Source organism: Glossina fuscipes, unplaced genomic scaffold (assembly GCF_014805625.2).
Source record: "Glossina fuscipes isolate IAEA_lab_2018 unplaced genomic scaffold, Yale_Gfus_2 112, whole genome shotgun sequence".
NCBI lineage: Eukaryota > Metazoa > Arthropoda > Insecta > Diptera > Glossinidae > Glossina > Glossina fuscipes.
In genome coordinates, this window is record NW_023998455.1 from 1,773,727 (window position 1) to 1,792,808 (window position 19,082).

The following is a 19,082-nucleotide window of genomic DNA, read 5'->3' on the forward strand; positions in this document are numbered from 1 at the left end:
TGATCACGCCATTTACATCTACTTCGAATTGGTTAGATTTATATTACGTATATACTCAAGTTTATTAAAAATTTAGAAGAATTTTTTTTTTTTTTCTATAGCTTACGGGAACACCTTTTAAAGCCGGCAAGCGTTTACAGTTCAATATGGATTTAGAACCGGTCGGCGCTGTCGAGAGCCTATCACACTTTCCTAAGGTTATTCTACCGTATTTTTGGGTTGAAGAAGGTGTGGCCTTAAATAAAACCTATACGAATATGTTAAAATATACGATCTTTTTGTAAGTTCTATAATTAATTATTACTTTGATTAAATTTAATTGATTTGTTCTTCTTTTGATTATTATTTCTCTATCGCAGGGGTAAAAAGCTAACTAACGCTTTTCGCTACACTTTGATTATACTTTCAATAATCGGTTTAGGTGGCTATGGTTATATGCGTACCTATAATTTTGACACGATGCAAGTCGCAATGCCACCAATATTCGGTCAAAAGAATAAAGTTGAAAGTGTGAAACCGGTAACACCAACAGAAAACGGTACGGGAACGGCCAACGGTAAAAAGTCACCGCCCATTTCTGAAATGGATCTAACTAATCGACCAGATTCGGTGGAAAGATTTTAAGGTCAATGAATGAATGAATGAATAATGCAAGAAATAAGAAATTTATATACATTTCGCCTATCACTGAAATCGTACGAATTAAAAATGTATTTATTAATATATTTTTCCAAATATTTAATACAAGGAGGCGATGCGTAGAAGCTGTTATTATGGCTTTCACAATAAATAAATTAATTATGTAAATTTAATTTATTGTAAATAAGTGGTATTAAATGCATTAGAGCATTGGAAAAATCTTTTATACGTCAAGTAATTAGGAGTTGCGAGACTGAATTTTGTGATGTAAACGACCTTTTCAACAATCGACCTAATTATGATCCAGAAGCAAACAGAGAAAAGCTGAGATTAATTGTCGCAAGAGAAGTTTGTTTCCTCTGCAGTCATACTACGCAGTACGGGAATATGAGATTAGGTTGAAAGCCCAGGCATTTCAGTGGAGCAGATATCGAATTCCGCCAAACAAGTTAGTGTTAACGCGTTCAGATCTAACTGCGGTAGGCCATAGTTGGCCCATCCGCACCCACAAATCTGCGACCACTCTCCATCTCTCTCTCTCTTTCACTTCCTCTCTCTCTCTCTCTCTCTCTCTCCATATTTCTCTCACTCTCTCCTTCTCTTTCACTTCCTCCATCTCTCTCACTGTCTCCCCTCGTCTCTTTCACTTCCTCCATCTCTATCTCTATCTCTCTCTCTTTACCTCTATCTCTCTCTCTCTACCTATCTCTTTTCTTCTTCTCTCCCTCTCTCTACCTATCTCTCTTTTTTCCTCTCTCTCAATCTCTTGCTGCTTTCATCATTTCTTTCTCTCCTTCACTTCTTCTTTATTGTCATCGTGTTGGGACTGTCCCCGAAAGTGAAAGTGAAAAAAAAAATCTGATGCAACGGATGCCAGTCACATATTTTCCCTCTCGTTCATTGCAAAATCGTGCCAAAGATAGTCTGATACCACCGATCTCCGATAGCACTTTTACCTGCCTAAGTTTTACGCATGTTTAAGCATATCCCATCAGCAAATGCTTTGGAGTGTTTATTGCGTCCTGAGAAAGCACAATTTTCGAAAGAAGCATTTTTCTTTTTTATCCCGTCTGAAGCTTTGACTCGGATTTCTCCTTGGTTGACATTCAATTCGTTTTCTTGTGAGGGACCTGATTTTCCCATCAAAAAGCGCAGCGTTTAAAAAGCGACTCCATCATGCATTTATTGCAAACAAAGCCTCTTTCCCTTACAGTTTCGAATTGAAAAAGCAAAAACGTAACAATAATAATAAACATTGAAAACTGATTTGATATCAAGTACCCTAAATCATAACACACACACACAACTAATCAAGCAGATTAGTTTTAGTAGGCTATGATTAGAACCATTGAGATTAGATAATAACACAATAAAAAATTTAATTAGGAAAAGAATTTTAAGAAAACCTTGGTAAAATGAATCAATTTTAAAATTCATCTTAACCGAATAGATCATCAGCAAATGTATATAGCGAATTGGTTTCGCTATGACGAAATACGTTTAATTTCGATTTGTCGTAAAACTCTCCCTAACGTGTTAAGAAAGCGAAGAGACTAAGCAAGCTGGTAACCAATATTTCCGTAAGTAAAATAATTTTCCATAAAAAAATATAAATAAGAAAAGCTTCTTACTGATTGGTAACATTAGCGGAACAGCGTAGATTTTTATATTAAATGTTTACAAAAAGAAAATAATAATTAATTTTAACAATTCTTTCTTTAATTTTTCTCAAAATTGATGATTAAGAAAAATTAATTTTCTAGACAAAAATAATTTTACTTTAAATTAATTTTCTTTTTTTTTCGTTTTCTCAATTTCTTAAGAATTTAGCGAGCGAGTATATCTTTTGAAATCACTTAATTGACCGCAAAGATCATGCAGGTGTTTTACTTTTTTTTTTTTGTTTTGGCTTTTTTTCCTTTTTGCAAATATCTCAATGAAAAGTGAAAATGTAACATTGGTTGTGCACTTTATTTGAAATAAAATTATTTTGATATAATGCCAAGAAACATTTATGTCACAAATATTACATACAACGATAATTATGACATGCCTTTCAAGTAACTATGAATATATTACACTCATAAACTGATGCATGAACAACATGAACAAGCACATAATACAATAAAGAAACTATATCCGGCTTAGACTGCATCATTAATATCCGCTACTAATCCTAGGATGAGCATGATAATTGAAATCAAGATAGAGTCAAGAGATATAAAAAGAGAGAGAGAGAGAGAGAGAGAGCGACAAAAAAGCAAAATTGAGATAGAAATAAAGGCGCCGAAGGAAAGAGAGGGGGAAGGGAAGTGGAACGGTGAGAAAGAGAGAGAGAGCCGGCAAAGGAGAGAGAGCCGCAGAGGAAAAAAAGAGATGGATGGAGGTAAAAGAGGAGGGAGGAAAGAACGAGAGAGAGGAAGAGGATAGAGAGGAAAAGAGTACAACATTGAGGAAGAGAAGAAGAAGGAGAGAAGAGACAAAGGGGAAGAAGCAGACATGGAGAGAGGGGAAAATGGGAGTGACAGACAAGGAGAGAGAGAAAGAACAAGAGAGTAAAAGTGAGAGAGAGAATTCCAATTCGCTTTTATGCTAATAGTAGGCACAGCTTTGGTCCGATTTAGCTGATTGTTGGTCTTTCTGAGATTTTCTTAAGAATAACATCATAAAATCCACTTTATCATCATACACACCTGGGCGAAGCCAGCAATTTTAGAATCCTAACGGATCGCTTTTCCGGTAGCTGTTTCTACATTGGTGGACAACTTCACCTTGAAAGCAGCAGTTTTATAAAGCTCCAACTTATCAGTTTTTTGATAGCTTTTCCTATATATTTCAAAAGAAATTATTGACTTGTTCACCTCGCCTAACAGGGGTTAATAAACAAGCCTTTGAATCTAAGCTTCCCTTTCTAGGCAAAGTTTTAAGATCATGACCACATTGGCAAAAAAAAAAACAGAAAGGTAAACAGACAGAAATATATGATGCACATGGCTAAACCAATTCCTACTAATCTAGAAGAAATATGATATATATGAACTCTGACCAATATTTCCATGCATTACGAAAATTTGACCTATCTATCTATCCGTGAAGGATGTAAAAATATGAAAAACAATTTAAAGTTTTCTGCCAAGTAACCTACAACTAAAAAAGAGAAACATCGTCCGAACGACGAATGTATTATAAATTAGAAAATTCACTTCCGTATACAACGGTTTAGAAAGGTGGCAGAGACGGTAACGGCCGCTATCAATAGTATGGTTTAATGTATTAAAGTTGTTGACAGGTTTTTTACCCTATTGTTTGGCTCTTGATTTTGTTTATTACAACAAAGTCATTATTTCCTTGACATTTCAATTTTATACGAATTACGTGGTTGTCTAAACAAAAACATCACACAAAGCAGTACAGAATATTAGGTTGTTGGGTAAGTAATGTCGATGACGATGATGACGATGAAGCAAAAATCACAGCATTAATGGAAACCAGTTTGAGATTGAATATCTATTATGAAAATATTTCAAGGTCACTTGAATACAATCTCTATTATATGTAAGCTTTAAAGACAAAGTCACCAATTCAAAGGCGATCGTCATAGGAATTTTAAGGTTGTGATAATAACCCGAAATAATAGACCTTCCAAGACGAACTTAGCGTAAAAATTTCACACTTCAAACCATGCTAAGCTCATGACTTTTGCTCTTAGAAAACCGAATAGGATACGTAGTATAACCTTACGTGATGCAAGAACAATCAATTCTGATTATTACATAAGCGAAGATGACACAACGGGGTCTTTCAATGTCTGTCCATCAAACTTTTACCAGAATTTTTAATTACTAAAGGTATGGGCAAAATTTAGGCATATCGGAACCATTCCTTTCTTCGAAAGGCGTGTTCTTACAACAAAATAAGCCTTTCTATGGCAACAAGTTTGGAGCCTCGTAGGCGCAGGATTTTAAGTTCACTGTGAATTCACTTAGCACTTACCCACTTAAGACCTCAAATGTCTGGCGATCTTCTTTCCTTGAGCTTCTCGAGAGATGTTATGAAATCTTGTTCAATATTCTTTAAGATCTGCTTTATAAGAAGCTTGAGCGGATAAAGCCTATTGCGGGCGTTCATTACAATCACCCCCTGAAAAACTATAGCCAAACAATTGTTACTTCTCATTTCTTGTTGTTTTGTCGGTCGATCAATCATGATACTCTTGTTCTTCACTTGCAATCTCGTATTGCAACTTGTTGTTGATGTTTTAAGCTGGCATTGCCAGTCACTAAAAATCAGCCTGATACGACAAGCCATTGGTAAACAAAAAAGTGAGAGAGAGAGAGAGAGAGAAAGAGGGAGATATATTTATTTAGAGTAAATATACGTATATCAAAAATTTTGTTTACAGTAAGTTTACTATACACACTACCGAACAACGAGGATATATTCGTTTTTGCAAAACCTTCGCTTCAGACACCCGATAAAGTACATATAATCATGATTAGTGTCAAATTCTGAATCGATCTAGGCATGGATGAATAGGTAGGGATTAGTCAATAACTATGTCGGTTATGAAATTATGAATATCGGATTAAAAATTTGTGGGCAGGTTTGAAAGAAGCCTTTGCTTTTAACAGACATTAATTCTTTGTCTGAATTTTTTTGCTTATTTTGCTTTACCTCAATTTAGAACGGGTCGCAGAGTACAGATTTTTATGTATATTCTATGAATGATTTCATAGTATATATAAAGAAATGGGAAAAATCACTCGCGCCTATACAATATTTTTTTTTGGTTGGGCTTTTAGTCTTGTGAACTTTTGAAGGTAATGGGAATAAAAGATTCGGCCATAGTCCAATTTATTATGTTATAAATTTTGTCTTTACGATGAAGACATGATTTCTTCGTATTTGGATTTTAAAGCTTATAACATAAACTAATTGATAATTTTTTAGTTTTTATACAACGAATAATAAAAGTTCAGATATGTTCACATAAAAATTTTTTTGTTATGCCCTACACCATTTGTGGTACAAGTGTGGATGTATGGAACACACAGAAAGGCTTGGGATAGATCCATTTTTATACTAACACGACCGACCCAGAATCATTTGCTGAATCGACTTAAATTTTCCCATACGTTCGTCTATCCTCTTTTCTTGCTTTCAAACTACAGGTCGCAAGTGATCGGAAAGAGGGACCGATCCGTTCACTCCGTTTCCACTATTTCTTTCATTTCATTAAAATATCTCAACAAATGCGACTTATAGATTAAACACGTAGACGCATACATGGACAGACAGCAGACGGACAGACGAGCAGGTCTATCTTAAGCTTTTCTGGGTGTTACGTGCACCCGCACAAACTTACTATACCCAGTATACCATATATCATAAGCAGCGTAGGGCATGAAAATGAGAAAAGAGACACAAAAGAATTCACATCAAACATGAATCGCACGTACGTTAAGCGAAGAAGACCAAAAATTCAACTGTGATTGAAAAAAAAAAAAAAAAAAAATATTTTCTTTATCTTCTTATTTGCATTTCTAGTCTAAATATAGCTTCGTTTACTTAAAAGAGATACCAACTGAACAATTATTTTACTCTGGTGCCAATGTGTCTGTTGGGTTTTTTTCCTGCAACGTTTGTCTGTAACATCGAAGAAAAAGAAGGAAAACCTAGCGACAACTATATAGCAACAACATTCTGACTAACTATATATGTATATGTATGAGTAAAAATTTTATCTGATTAATTTTATGATTGCAATGTTGAATTTTTTTTTTTTTTTTTTTTTAATTTTATTTGCAATTCATTTATCTAACTGTCCTTCTTCTCTTTTACTCGCTTCTTAAACGATTATAATTACCTTAGACAATTTACACTTAAGAAAAAGAAAAAAAAAATCATTTAACGTCGGTAACTAATAATAAGAAGTAATTGCAGAGAATGGAAATATTTATGAGTTATCTTAAACCTCGTGGCATTATTCTTTGATTATTAATAACAAAATTGAAAAAGAAAAAAATCATATTAGGAGGAACACACCTTGTCATGTACGGTATGTTATGAAATATGCTGAGAGATAAATTGAACTTCAAATAATTGATTGTTAAACTTGGAAATATTGGCAAAACACGTTTGTGAAAGATTTTGCAAAATAATTCACCAAAAGTTTATAACGTCAACGACAAGCGAGTTCCATATGTTCACAGCAAAAAAATACAAGCAGAGTCAGTATTACTTGGCCACCAGTAAAGATTAAATCTCATCTAGCGAGTAATGAGGAAAGCTATGAAACTAAGCTTCTCTTTCTTCTCTAGACTAAGTTTCAACGAACGTAATCACACTTCCAAAGAACGGACATATAGTCATGGCCCCATCGAGGAATTTTATTTGCCGCCTTCTCGAATCCAAGAAATTGTTTTTTCGTCAGATAAAAGGGTCCACGTATATTCTACAAGCGATGCTATAGTACCTATGCAAAAACGAAAAACATCGGCCACGCCCACCCAATATACGAGTTTAGTAAATCGTCTTTCTTTTTTATCGAAAACCTTTATAACGCCCAAATACAAACTCAAAAAGCCTCATAAAGACATACACGTATGTCTCTCCGTCTGCCCACTTGTCTAACGGAGTGGTATCTGAGCTAAACAACACCGGTCTTCAAAGATGAGGATATCTTTTACTAATTTGCAAAAAAACTTGCAAATGACCCAAAGTGGTGGTGGTCAAAGGTCACACCTTCAATGCACCAAAAACTGAAAGCACATTTTTTCTTTAGTTCTTTGCTTATGCATATTACAACAGATATACGGTACAAATTTCCGCTTTTGTTTTGCAAAAATAGAAGAAAGCAGCCACGCCCAAGGGCAATTTGTTCCTTTTTTTTTTTTAGTCTTTTCTAGGATAACGGTGTAACGGGTATAAACACTGGTCACAGCCGAATATAATTTTTTTACTTGCTTCATACATTCTAAAGTATCTGTGAAGTTCGGTGGTGGAGCAAAATTATCTAAGTCTAATCTTAAAAGACTGAAAACAGTAAACCTGCTTTCGAAAGCGACTTTCCAATGAAGAGAAGCTTCATAGTTAGGAGCTTTTCTTCTTTAAGCTCTTTGTTCTGTCTGTTTCAATTCCAATCATGCTCAGCTTGCCTCTTAAACGCATATGGAAAGTGGATTCAAAAATTAATTCCGAATCATATCAAAGAACTGATATGCAAGGATATGAAGATAAGCCCGCATTTAACTAGCAAACACAGAGCAAGTCTGTTAAGGGAGTTCGTAACCGCCCTAACATAGCTACAATTTGGATTTACAGGCATGTATTGCCCAAACTAAGAAACGTAGAATAATTTCCTGAACACCTCATGAATCTATATCACATTATCTTTCAAACAACTTTAAATTCTCGTTTTCGGAAATACATTCAAACTTGTTTTTGTGCGCTGGATAGAGATCGCATAAAAGAAAACGTCTCACGTACATAATAACCCACAACCCTACGGAATACCTAGAAATTGCTTTTTTAAACGCAATCAAAACGCTGATCAGCTTAGCAGCTACATGGAATCTCGCCAATTATAGAATTCTATATATATGTAATGTAGTTGGCTGACACAATACTTATGTAAAGTGATGAAATACATATTAAATATCGAAAAAACTAGATGAACAATTAAACCTACCCGTTGTTTTTATTGATGACTTCATAAATTATGTTCCAATTTCATATAGTGCCCAAAAAAGACCACACAAAAAAAGATCGCACAAAAAAAGATTGAACTGCATTTTTGCCAAATTTTTAAAATTTGGTACGTAAGCAAAAACCGACCATGGAAAAATGGTCCAATTTGAGACTCTAGTGAGGAGAAAGCAGAAAATTCCATCGTCACCGGAATGTAGATGAAAATACCTTTTAAACCATCTAAACAAACAGAAGTATCTCACTTTCCATAATTTGGACGGAGTATGCTTCCCAATCCAACCATATATCGGTCATGACTACATAGCAGAGCTCTGCTAGGGGGTTGCATATGCAGCCCTATTAAAAAAGTTGTAAAGTGTCTTTACTCGAAATTATCTTCTGAAACGTCCCTCTTGATCATGATTGAAAATGACATGTCCGTCTCGAGGGCTGAATGCACTTTCGCTTTCGATGGTTACTTACAAAAGGACTCGAATACAACAAAGCAAGTCACAATAATGGTTCTATTTATAAAAAAAGGAAAATTTATTAAAACAATAACAATAACAAGAGAACAAACAGTATGTAATAACTAACTAAACAGTTACAGTAATGTGTTGCCAGATTGTTTTATTAGCAATTTCGAAAGGCAATAAACGTGACTCCAAGTCTTCCAATTTGGCTATAACTTTAGCGAATTTCTGCTCATATATTCCTACAATTGCTTTAAGTTCGCTTCTTAATTCTTCGACATTATTCGTCGGATCATCGTCACTATTATTATTAATATCGATTTCCGATAATGGACTGCGTTTTAATTGAGCAAAAAATTCTCTCTCTTCACTCATTTCGGGTAACCGGTACATGCACTTAATACCATCGATATAAATACCGGGAAATTCATCGTCAGGATCATCGCGCGTATAAACAATTTGAAAAGGCTTAATTAATAAATCCATTAGCAAGCGTAAATTATAACAATTCCAATTGTTATTGTGTATATAAAAGCTTGTTAGCTGCTGAAGAGAATGGAAATTGGCCGGATCAATTTCTTCGAAGAGATTCGATGAAATATTAAGCGATTGTAAGTGCCGTGAAGTGGCCAAGGCGAGTAGAGGTAATTGCTGTAAACTGGTATTGCTAAGATCCAAACGTTCCAATGAATCGACCTGCCATATATCAGGCACCGCTTCCAATTGCGGATTATGCGATATATCTAAAGTGCGTAGATTCACTACTTGCGTTAACGAGGCTATCTGCTGCAGAGAATTCGCTCGTAAATTTAACGTTTCCAAGGACTCGGGTTGCGTAAAATACAATTCCATTATGTGATTTTGTTGCAAATTGACATTAATCGCCTCGCCATAGATATTCACCCGCGTTAGTGAACAATTACGAGCCCAAAGATGCTCTACTCGCATATTGCCTACCAAATATCTTAAAGGCTTATTATGAGAGATATCTAAGACTTTTAAATGCGGTTGATTGGTGAAAGCGTATTCGCCTAATGACTCTAATAAATTGTTTGCCATAATCACGCTGTTCAAACGTCCATTCCTTTCAAATAGTTCATTGCCTATATGGCGTAAGATATTATCAGCCAAATTCAATTGCTGTAAAGCCGGTAAATAGGAAAACACATCTGATGGTAAATCTTCTAAACGGTTATCATGTAAATCCAGATAAGTAAGTTTATTTAAACCCTTGAAGCTATCGCCGCGTAATCGACTAATCGAATTTCTATCCAAAAATAGAAAACTCAAATTCGGAGCATAAGTGAAAGTCATCGATTTAATATCAGTTAAATGATTTTCCGATAATAATAGTATGCTTAAATTATCGGCCATAAGGAAATTCTCCCACGTTATATCAGTCACCGAACAATTTCGCATATCGAGCTCTTCCACTTTGCTCGCATAAAATAGATTTAAAGGGAAATTGTAAAATTTCGAATGCAAAAAAATCAAACTGCTATAATTTTTCGCCTCTCGAATATCGTAAGTGTTGCCATTTATGAAGCGTATTGTTGGTTTATTTTCGAAAAACGCCACCACATCGGCGCTCTCGAAATCGTAATTGTAACATTTATTTATCAGGCATCTTTCATCTAAGGATACACGTTCTTCCTGCAAATTGCGTGCTTGCCATTCCTCCGGCTCTTCGCCGCCATCTTTGCCGCTATCGTATGAATGATTTTCAATGCTACCAGCAGCATCGCTATCATCGGCGGACATGACCTTGGCAATTAGCGTTACTATTATCAGGAGTATCTTGAATAAGTCAACGATTGCAGCAACAATTATTATAGAATTTTTCATTTTATTTGGATTTTTTTTTTTTTTTTCTATAGTTTTTGAGCGAAACGTCTCTCTTTACACGCCAACGTTTAAAATTTAACTGAATTTCATTGTTGACTGAACAAAAATTCATTTCATTCTATAATATTAATTGGATTTTTTTTTCCGACTGATCCTATCTGTTCCTATTCCTATCATGATCATCTTTAATGTTCATATTTATTAATTTATTGTTTTTGTACGTATATTACATATATATATATATATATATATAACTATATATATATTTTTCTTAATTCATTTTCATCACGTTATTATTTAGAAATTATAATTAAATATGAAGCATATACATATATATAAAAATGTATGCTTTTTCTTATTGTTGTTTTTGCACAATATATAACAATAATGAAAATTGTATTAAATATTAGAAAAATATTATTGTGTTCTCACCGTTATTGCTGTTTTTGTCATTTCATTTCCTATTCTATTTGAACATCATTGCAGTCAGAGAAATTCTAACAACAATTAAATAAATAAATAAATAAATGAAATTTTTTTATTCCATATCATGTCTTATATGATAAACTTTATAAACTAAATGAGAATTATATGAAACAAAATTAACAATACGCACATGCAGATGGCAGCCGATCGATCGGGAAGTGTCTAATTGCGCCTAGGAAAAGTTTAAATTACATCATACAGGTGTAAGCCATTTTTGGTAAGCAAGGGTACCATGCGGATTTATGCAAAATCCGGAACCAACTTTTTTTTTGTCTCTTTTTTTAAATGACCAATCACTTAGGTGATAACTTCTCTGCAAATAACTCAGTGACGGTCAGAAAGAATGGGAAGAAGAAAAGGATGTAGGAAGTGACCATACGCGAGAGGTTAGGGTTAAAGTGATTACGCCTACAATTATAAATAAATTTCCAAATTGCTATCACTTATCTCCCGTCAATGCTTTAGGAAAAAATTTTTCACTTGTACAATAAAAAGAAACAATAATTATTGTAGAAAACAAAGAATTAATCAAGGTTTAGTAGGTGCAAACGTTATAAGAGAAAATTTAATAAAAATTATCTACCGTGAAACTACAACATATGTCTGCTTTAATGTCCCTGTGAAATGGGCGTGAAAGGATGCTGTTATAAATATTTATACAGCTTGTATAAATTTCATCAATTTTCGTGTGTTTCGCATTTTTCTTTTCACATACAAGAACACATATCTCAGAGGGATCAGACCCGACACTAAGTGTAGAAATCGCTCCAAGATGATTTAGTTTAGCCAAACAAGACAAGCCAAGCATAAATAAAAACAAGTAAGAATATTATCGAGAAGTTTGTGGGCCCCATTATAAGTAAGTACCTTTATTCACTAAGCATTCACTACACCTGCAATGAATTGTGGTATGCCCCACGGATATTGCAACCCGGTGGGCATCAAGAATCACCTGAACTAGGATACTCATTTATTGTATTAACCGAAGGAACGTCTTTCCTGCGAGATATAGCATTGGATATAACAGTGGAAAAATGCTGATCTTATATCAACACTTCACGGACGAAATGCTGAGAAAGCAGAGCAAGTTACTTGAGCGTCACTATTTAAACTAAGTTTGAAAAATTACTTCTCGGCATGTAACCTGGGGGGTGACCATTTTCTTGTAGAAAGTACCTGACCCCAGGCACATTCCTAACATATCCTTAGTTGGTCAAACTTTTTTCCCCTTGCCACGCAACATCTGAAAATAATTTCCTCATCTTGTCTCGAATTTAGTGAAAATTATAAAATGTAGTCTTAGGTTTAATCTAAAATCATATTCAGTTTATTGATTAAAAAAAAACAAAAATTGTCATAATTTAGGTAATAGTTGAAAATAAATTTTCTGCTACTTTAGCTTAGAGAGTTCAGCGCTGAGGACTAATTAAATTTTTTTAAAAATTTTGCAGTGTATTCAACTTTTTTTTTTTTTATCTTCATTTTTACCTCTCCGAAAAATGCATAAATAAAAATTATTGTCTATTTTACTGTTTATAGTACCTTCGAATTAATGCTAATTTTTTCACTTTTTTTGTTTATTAAAAAAAAAAAATGTATTCAGTAATTTAGTTACTATTTTGGTGTATTGTAATGAACTCACAAATGCCTTTAGGAAAACTTTTAGAAATTTATGTTAATTTGTTCTTAATTAATTCGATATCATAGATTTATTAATAGCAAACGTTTTATTGTCTCATGGATCGTACATAGCAACGAAAGCATTATCAAAATTTGATTTGCTTTAATTTTCTCATTACCACAATCTCGATTGTTAACTCTAGAAGGAACGATATCTTGCTAACGCTCTCTAAATAACCCTTCAATTCCCACTTTTGCAGAAACTTGAAAATTTGAAAGTATAATGGGTCATATAAAAAGTCTCCGCGGTTGTCAGCTTCTTTTGTAGGCTGCTTTTTTTAAATGATTTCAAATTGATAGCTTGTGTGTCGGTCTTGCTGCACGAGTTGCAATATTTCATCGGCTCTTCGACACCAGAGTGAGGTGCATCTTTGACATTAAAATTCCGGAACGGAATCAAGCAAACCACTCCTGGGTCCTCTGTTCATTACAGAATTCTCATCCTACACTTGACTATTTTTCTTTTTATCTTCAGATATTTCACTTATTTTCAAATCAATATAATTTCTCTTTAAGTGTCACCTTTTAAGCACACGTTCATTTGAGACAATCAGGCGAGTGTTGCCCGATGTGTAGGCATTAACACCATCCCTTGGAAAAAACCGCAGAGACTTTTTATGTGATCTAATATTTCTCGATCGATTAAAAACATGATACTTAAACAAGTAAAAATGTTATAGACGGGCAGGGGCGGCCATTGAACGCCCTACATCACTTCGTCTAATACAGCTCTTCATTCATTTCATTCATTTTCCAAAAGTTCGATGTAACGTCATAATTTGCATGATAACCCTTATATTCGAGAGCGTCCAACCCAACGACTGACGCGGACTTTATTTTTTTCTGTAAAGATTTGATAGTTCTTCACATATTTTCGTCATAAAAAGGTACAAATTATGCATTACTTACTATTCATGAGAATGAGACCCAAAAAAAAAAATAGTCCAAATGTATTAAGGTTATCTTCTACGTCCAATCAGTATGTTGGATCAATTTTCATAATGAAATATTGAAAAGTAGACCTTTTTATTACCTTAAGAAGTTTCACTTTTCGTAGGAGCGATTGTATGGGATAGAAATCCAAAAATTGCCTCATTCAAATCAAAATTTTCACAAGAATTTCGAATTCCAAAGAGAGCAAAGAGTTTTGAAATAAGACGTTCTAGGCCTAGCCTTCTAATTCGGTTTCAATGTACTTCGCCTCTCGGTCAAAGCAAGTCAGTGTGCCATATTTCGCCAAAACGACTTAAAAAGTGCATTGGAGAGAAGCTGTTGGGGGCATTAAAGCTTAAGTTACAGAGAAAAAAATTCTGTTTTTATACGAATTGTTTTGTTTTAACACGACTTTGAATATTCTATGAACTTTTGTTTCTTTTATGTTTTCACGAATTTTTTTTTCTCACTCCTCACAAATATGCGTTGTAAATTCGCATTCTACTCTTCACAATTCATTTAGACTATGTGGATTATATGAGTGGAACGTATATGAGTGGAATTTCCCGAATTATGTATAGAGTAAGGATGTGATGTATTTTTTTAGCAATTTAATTTGGTCCTCAATGGTCGTGAGTTCAAATCTCAAGTGCGGTAGAGTTTTTAATAAAAGTCGAAAGCCTTAGATGCTAGTGCTTTAAGACTTTTAGTGTTAGAATTTACTCTCTGGCTAAATTAATAACAATAATTTAATTTTTGAAAGCATAATTTATTTTTTATAATTTATTTTTTATTAATAATTTAATGAATTAAAATCTGTAAGCGCGAAAGAGCTTCTTAAGTGAGTCCTAACAAGAATTTTTTCATATTGTTTTTTGTACTAGTCTAGAACCAATCTACTATTTTTTCATTTAGCCAGTATCTTTTTTTACACGAATTTTTTGGAAATGTATATATCGTGTAAAAAGGGAATTAGATGTGATATTCTAGTTCAAAACACATCTGTGTTTTGATTTAAGCTGTAATAGTCAAAAGTGCGGATCTAAGGGTATACAGGATATCAAAGTCTATATCTAGATAGAGAATTAGCATAAGATCTTAAACCGAACTCGTAGCACATGGTCGATCGATTTTTTTGTCATTGCATTATCGGCGTAATAAATCGGAAGGAGACTTGAAATTTAGTTTTTTGAAGATACACTTACAGTAAATGAAAATAGCGACAAGCCCTCAAGAGAGCACAAGAGCTGATTTAAATTGACGCAAAAAAGAGGGTCTTAATTGGGAAACTGGCACGCTTTCACAATTTCCCATTTTTTTTAATTTATTAGAGTGCTAGGCATCTAATAATTCCCCTTAAGTGAGTATAAATTTCTCATTCATTTTCATTTAGTGTTAATTCGTTAACAAAATATAATTATTAGTAAAACTGTTGGCACATGTGATAAATTTTTATTTAAAGCTTAAGCGCAAATTTTCACATAATTTAAGATCTTTACAATCTAAAAACAATAAAAAAAAAAAAGAGCATGACACTAATAAATTGTTGTTAGGCTACAAAAAAAAAAAATAAATAAATAAATAAATAAAAAAAATGCTATTAATAAGTTATAACTAAAAAAATACTATTGTCCGGTGACACGAGTAGAAATGAGTGAAATTTTCATTACGTACCGTAAAAAACAGCGAAGTAATTAACAAATTATATATATGTCAAGCATACACTAATGCACGATGTCTCGAAGCAAAGTTTCTTATGAACTTAAAATAAATTCTATTTACTGCGACTAAAAAGTCGAAATACGCTATAACGGTTTTCGTCATGGCAATATAAAGTTGCTTCCCGTCCATGGTAGAAAATGATAGAATCATTCCACTACAACGGATTACCACCATCTGACCTAATGACTAAAGCGTTTCTTTTTCTGATTTTCAATTATTGCAAGAACTTACTTCGGACCTATCGGTAATCAACTATAAAAACTATAAATCAATTACTAAACGATTTCAAGTTTGAAGAAAAATCCACATTGTACCAAGATGTTGGGGAATAGAATGGGAAACGTGTAGCTTGGAATAATGGAGTAATTGACCTTTTACATCAAAGATCTAAAAATTGGAACTGAGAAAACCCTTATTACTCTTTAAGAATTTGCTTTTATACAAGTTCGGAAACGTCCTTGAGCCTTTCTCTAATCATATAGGAAAATATAAATAAATGTGTGCACTTTAATTAAATTCAATTGAAATGTTTATAAACATTTTTATTATTATTATTCAGTTAAAAAGAAAAAAAACAAAAAAAAAAAGGAACGCAAACGCACATAAGATAGACGCTCAAGAACCAAAGGAAACAGAATCCATTAGTAATAGGGTACAGAGAGCGGAATGTGATGCAAACTAAATAAATAATTCAAAATGTATGCAAATATATGCAATACATGCATAGATATATATATATATATATATATATATATAGATATATGTAAGCTATTGTTACTTAAGTGATCATCAAGATAAAGCAAATTAAGTGGAAAGCCTATAAGCACTTATGTAAGTAGGCATAAATGTATGCATGTATACATACATATATATATATATATATATATATATATATAACGGATTGGGGTACAATATATAAATAAGTCACACATAATGGAAAGGAATTGAATTGAACGCTTAAGCAATTTGTTACAATTATTTACTTGTGACACATAGCTAAATAATTATTATTATTATTATTATTATTAAGAAAAGATTAAGAGATAAAAATGAGCGCAGTAAAACTAAAAGGCTGAATACGGTAAGACACTCTCTTTCTGCTGGGTAGTACGGTAGTACGAACTTAAAGCATATGTCGTTTCTAATTCTTATCCACAGGAACCTTTCATAAGATCACCCACAACTGCTAATCGTTTCTATTGAGGCAGCCGTGCGTCATATTAGCCGTACGAAATTTTTCCACACAACTAAGCGAAAAGACTATAGTGCGACGCGGCCAACCGATAATCACTTCACTTAATTCTGTTATTCATATGACGACTTTTCAAGATAAGGCTTTATGTGGGGATTGGCTGGATACATAGGCCGATCTGAGGCATTTTCAATAGCGTTCATCCTTGTGCAAAAACATTTCATCAAAATATGCCAAAAATTACGATCTGTATGTTGTCTACAAGGCACACAGACACACACAGACAAGGATTAACTTCACGATGTCGTATGGAACAAGGAGTGAGAATATGCCACTCATGCCGATCAGAGAATAAGCCAACGCAATTTGCACTACTGCTGTAGCTCTAGAATAAGTAAATGTTTATCAGTTTTGCTTAATATGATCGATCAGTTATATGCATATGCGCGCTAAGGATCAAAACGATATGGAGATATATTGGGCACAGCCTAGTGGATGTGCGCCCAATTGATAAGTACTATGCCTTTACCGACTGTGCACTCATTATAGCTACGACCAAAGTAAAGGATCGAACAAATGATTAAACAAACGAAACAAAACAAAATGTAAAAATATGAGATTATATTTAAATTAAATTAGCAAAGGCGCAAACCAAAACTCCGAACTGTTAAGTAATTTGGTAGGCGTATTTCTCTAATGCTTTGAATTCATTTGCTTTCAAAAAAAAAAAAAAAAATTGAAGAATTAAAGCAATCGAGAAGGAGGAGAAATGAAAGGGAGCGATCTACCGACCGATTCAAAACATCACTGTACTCACACTCACGAGTGTGTACAAAAAGCGGAAAGTGAGGTTAAACTTATTCTTTTACACCGCAATTTCTGCGCTGTACATTTGCGATATCAGCAGATTCACTTACGGCCAGACAGATGTATAATCTTGATTGAATCATTTTTCTCTTCATACTAATCTAAATTATATATCTTTTTTACGGAGATGTCAACGCAAAAGTAGTAAACATTTAACAAACCCAATGTGCCTTTGGTGGACATAAGCAAAAATATCTCGACTCAAGTGAAAGTTTTATTATAGAGTAAAATATTTGTATATTTATAGTAAGTTACTTCTAAAATGGTATTTCCAGGACGATATTATGCTGAAGTAGATCAGACTGAGAGAGCTGATAGCAATTCAATTTCAATCTACTACTTAAAGCAATTGTTTTATTCAAGTTGAACCACTAAGTTAGCCCTTGCAATATGGAGGCGAGAGAATTAATCATTTGAAATTGCAACGAGCTTCTCAGTGCCGCAACTAGTTGTCAAGATAGCTGCTTTTCTCGGCTTGCTGTCTATGTAACTGTCTCAACGACTTTGTCTATTAACTACTTTATCTTCATAGTGCAGTGAAAGTTTTAAAAAGTTTCCTTTTTATTATAACTATATATACTCTTGCGGAGTATATATAGGTCGATATGTTTTTAATTTAGAAAGGTTTGGAAATGCCTCCGTTTATCACCTTTTTATGGTACAAGGGCATATAAGGTTTGTGCAGATGCAAGCAATACCCAGAAGAACTTCAGATCGCCCCACCTTTTGTTATATCGATCGATTCAGAATCACATTCTGAAACCATGTAAACTTGTCTATCCGTCTGCCCCTCTCTCTGTCGTCTTTTCGTGTTCTCGAAAAGAATTAAATTCGAATTTATCTTCACATCCTTTTTCAAATGAAAGTACTCTCAGCGTAGAACACGACAACCTGGATGTGTTAATTCTAAATTAATTAAGGTAGACGTCATAATGTGGTAGATTCATTTCTCTTAACAATATTTTTTAGCGGAGTAAGAAGTGAAAGATTAATTTTTTTGTCTCATTCACTTTTTTATGAAAATAAATTAAAGTATGGGGTACGACAGATTTTAATGATGATTGGTATGCGAGATTCAGTCACAACTGAATATAACTTTCTTACCTCTTTTGTAATTATATATGAAAGTATAACCGAACATTCTAAATGAACTCCAATAATTTATAAATCATATTGAATAAAATTAAATTAAACTTTGCACATATTTTTTATAAACTTTTAAAATTTTTACTTGGTATGATAAGCAGGTAGTGTTTAACGCAGCATACTTCATCGTCAAATGATTTTCGTAGCAATATTTTTTTTATTATAAAGCGAACGAAGCCTTAACAAAATGCTTAAAACCTTATGTCCCGAGTTTCATAAATTGATATAAATAATGCGAGGGCCGAGCTAACTTGTCATCGGTCGACAATTTGTAAGCATAAAAGGGCGAGCTTACTAGGGACCAGAGGACAGCGTTTGGGCATGAAAGACCGAGCTAACCTGTCATCAATCGACAATTTGTAAGCATAAAAGGGCAAGCTAACCCGTCATTGGTCGATAACATTCGGGCA

General features: G+C 33.6%; 3 protein-coding genes across 4 annotated transcripts in view; 1 reads left to right on the plus strand and 2 right to left on the minus strand.

The window, feature by feature from the left end:
• Positions 1-1,207, plus strand: part of LOC119639463 (sensory neuron membrane protein 1) — a 4,883-nt gene extending 3,676 nt beyond the window's left edge. The window contains exons 5-7 of the mRNA XM_038036860.1: positions 1-31; positions 102-280; positions 360-1,207. The exon at positions 1-31 is cut by the window's left edge and continues 242 nt beyond it. Of these exons, the coding sequence (XP_037892788.1) occupies positions 1-31; positions 102-280; positions 360-624 (475 nt within the window). The 3' untranslated portion in view covers positions 625-1,207. The remainder of the gene's footprint in view (positions 32-101; positions 281-359) is intronic.
• LOC119639461 (5'-AMP-activated protein kinase subunit gamma-1) overlaps positions 1-19,082 on the minus strand; it is a 159,077-nt gene that overhangs the window by 115,948 nt on the left and 24,047 nt on the right. The gene's annotated exons all lie outside the window — the stretch shown is intronic.
• On the minus strand, positions 4,382-10,871 carry LOC119639462 (leucine-rich repeat-containing G-protein coupled receptor 6-like). Its single transcript, XM_038036859.1, has one exon. It carries the CDS (start codon positions 10,644-10,646, stop codon positions 8,925-8,927), a length of 1,722 nt encoding a protein of 573 aa, XP_037892787.1. The 5' UTR covers positions 10,647-10,871; the 3' UTR covers positions 4,382-8,924.

Excerpts from the sequence above, each read along its gene's own strand:
- LOC119639462 (XM_038036859.1), bottom strand. The coding sequence starts at position 10,646 with ATGAAAAATTCTATAATAATTGTTGCTGCAATCGTTGACTTATTCAAG.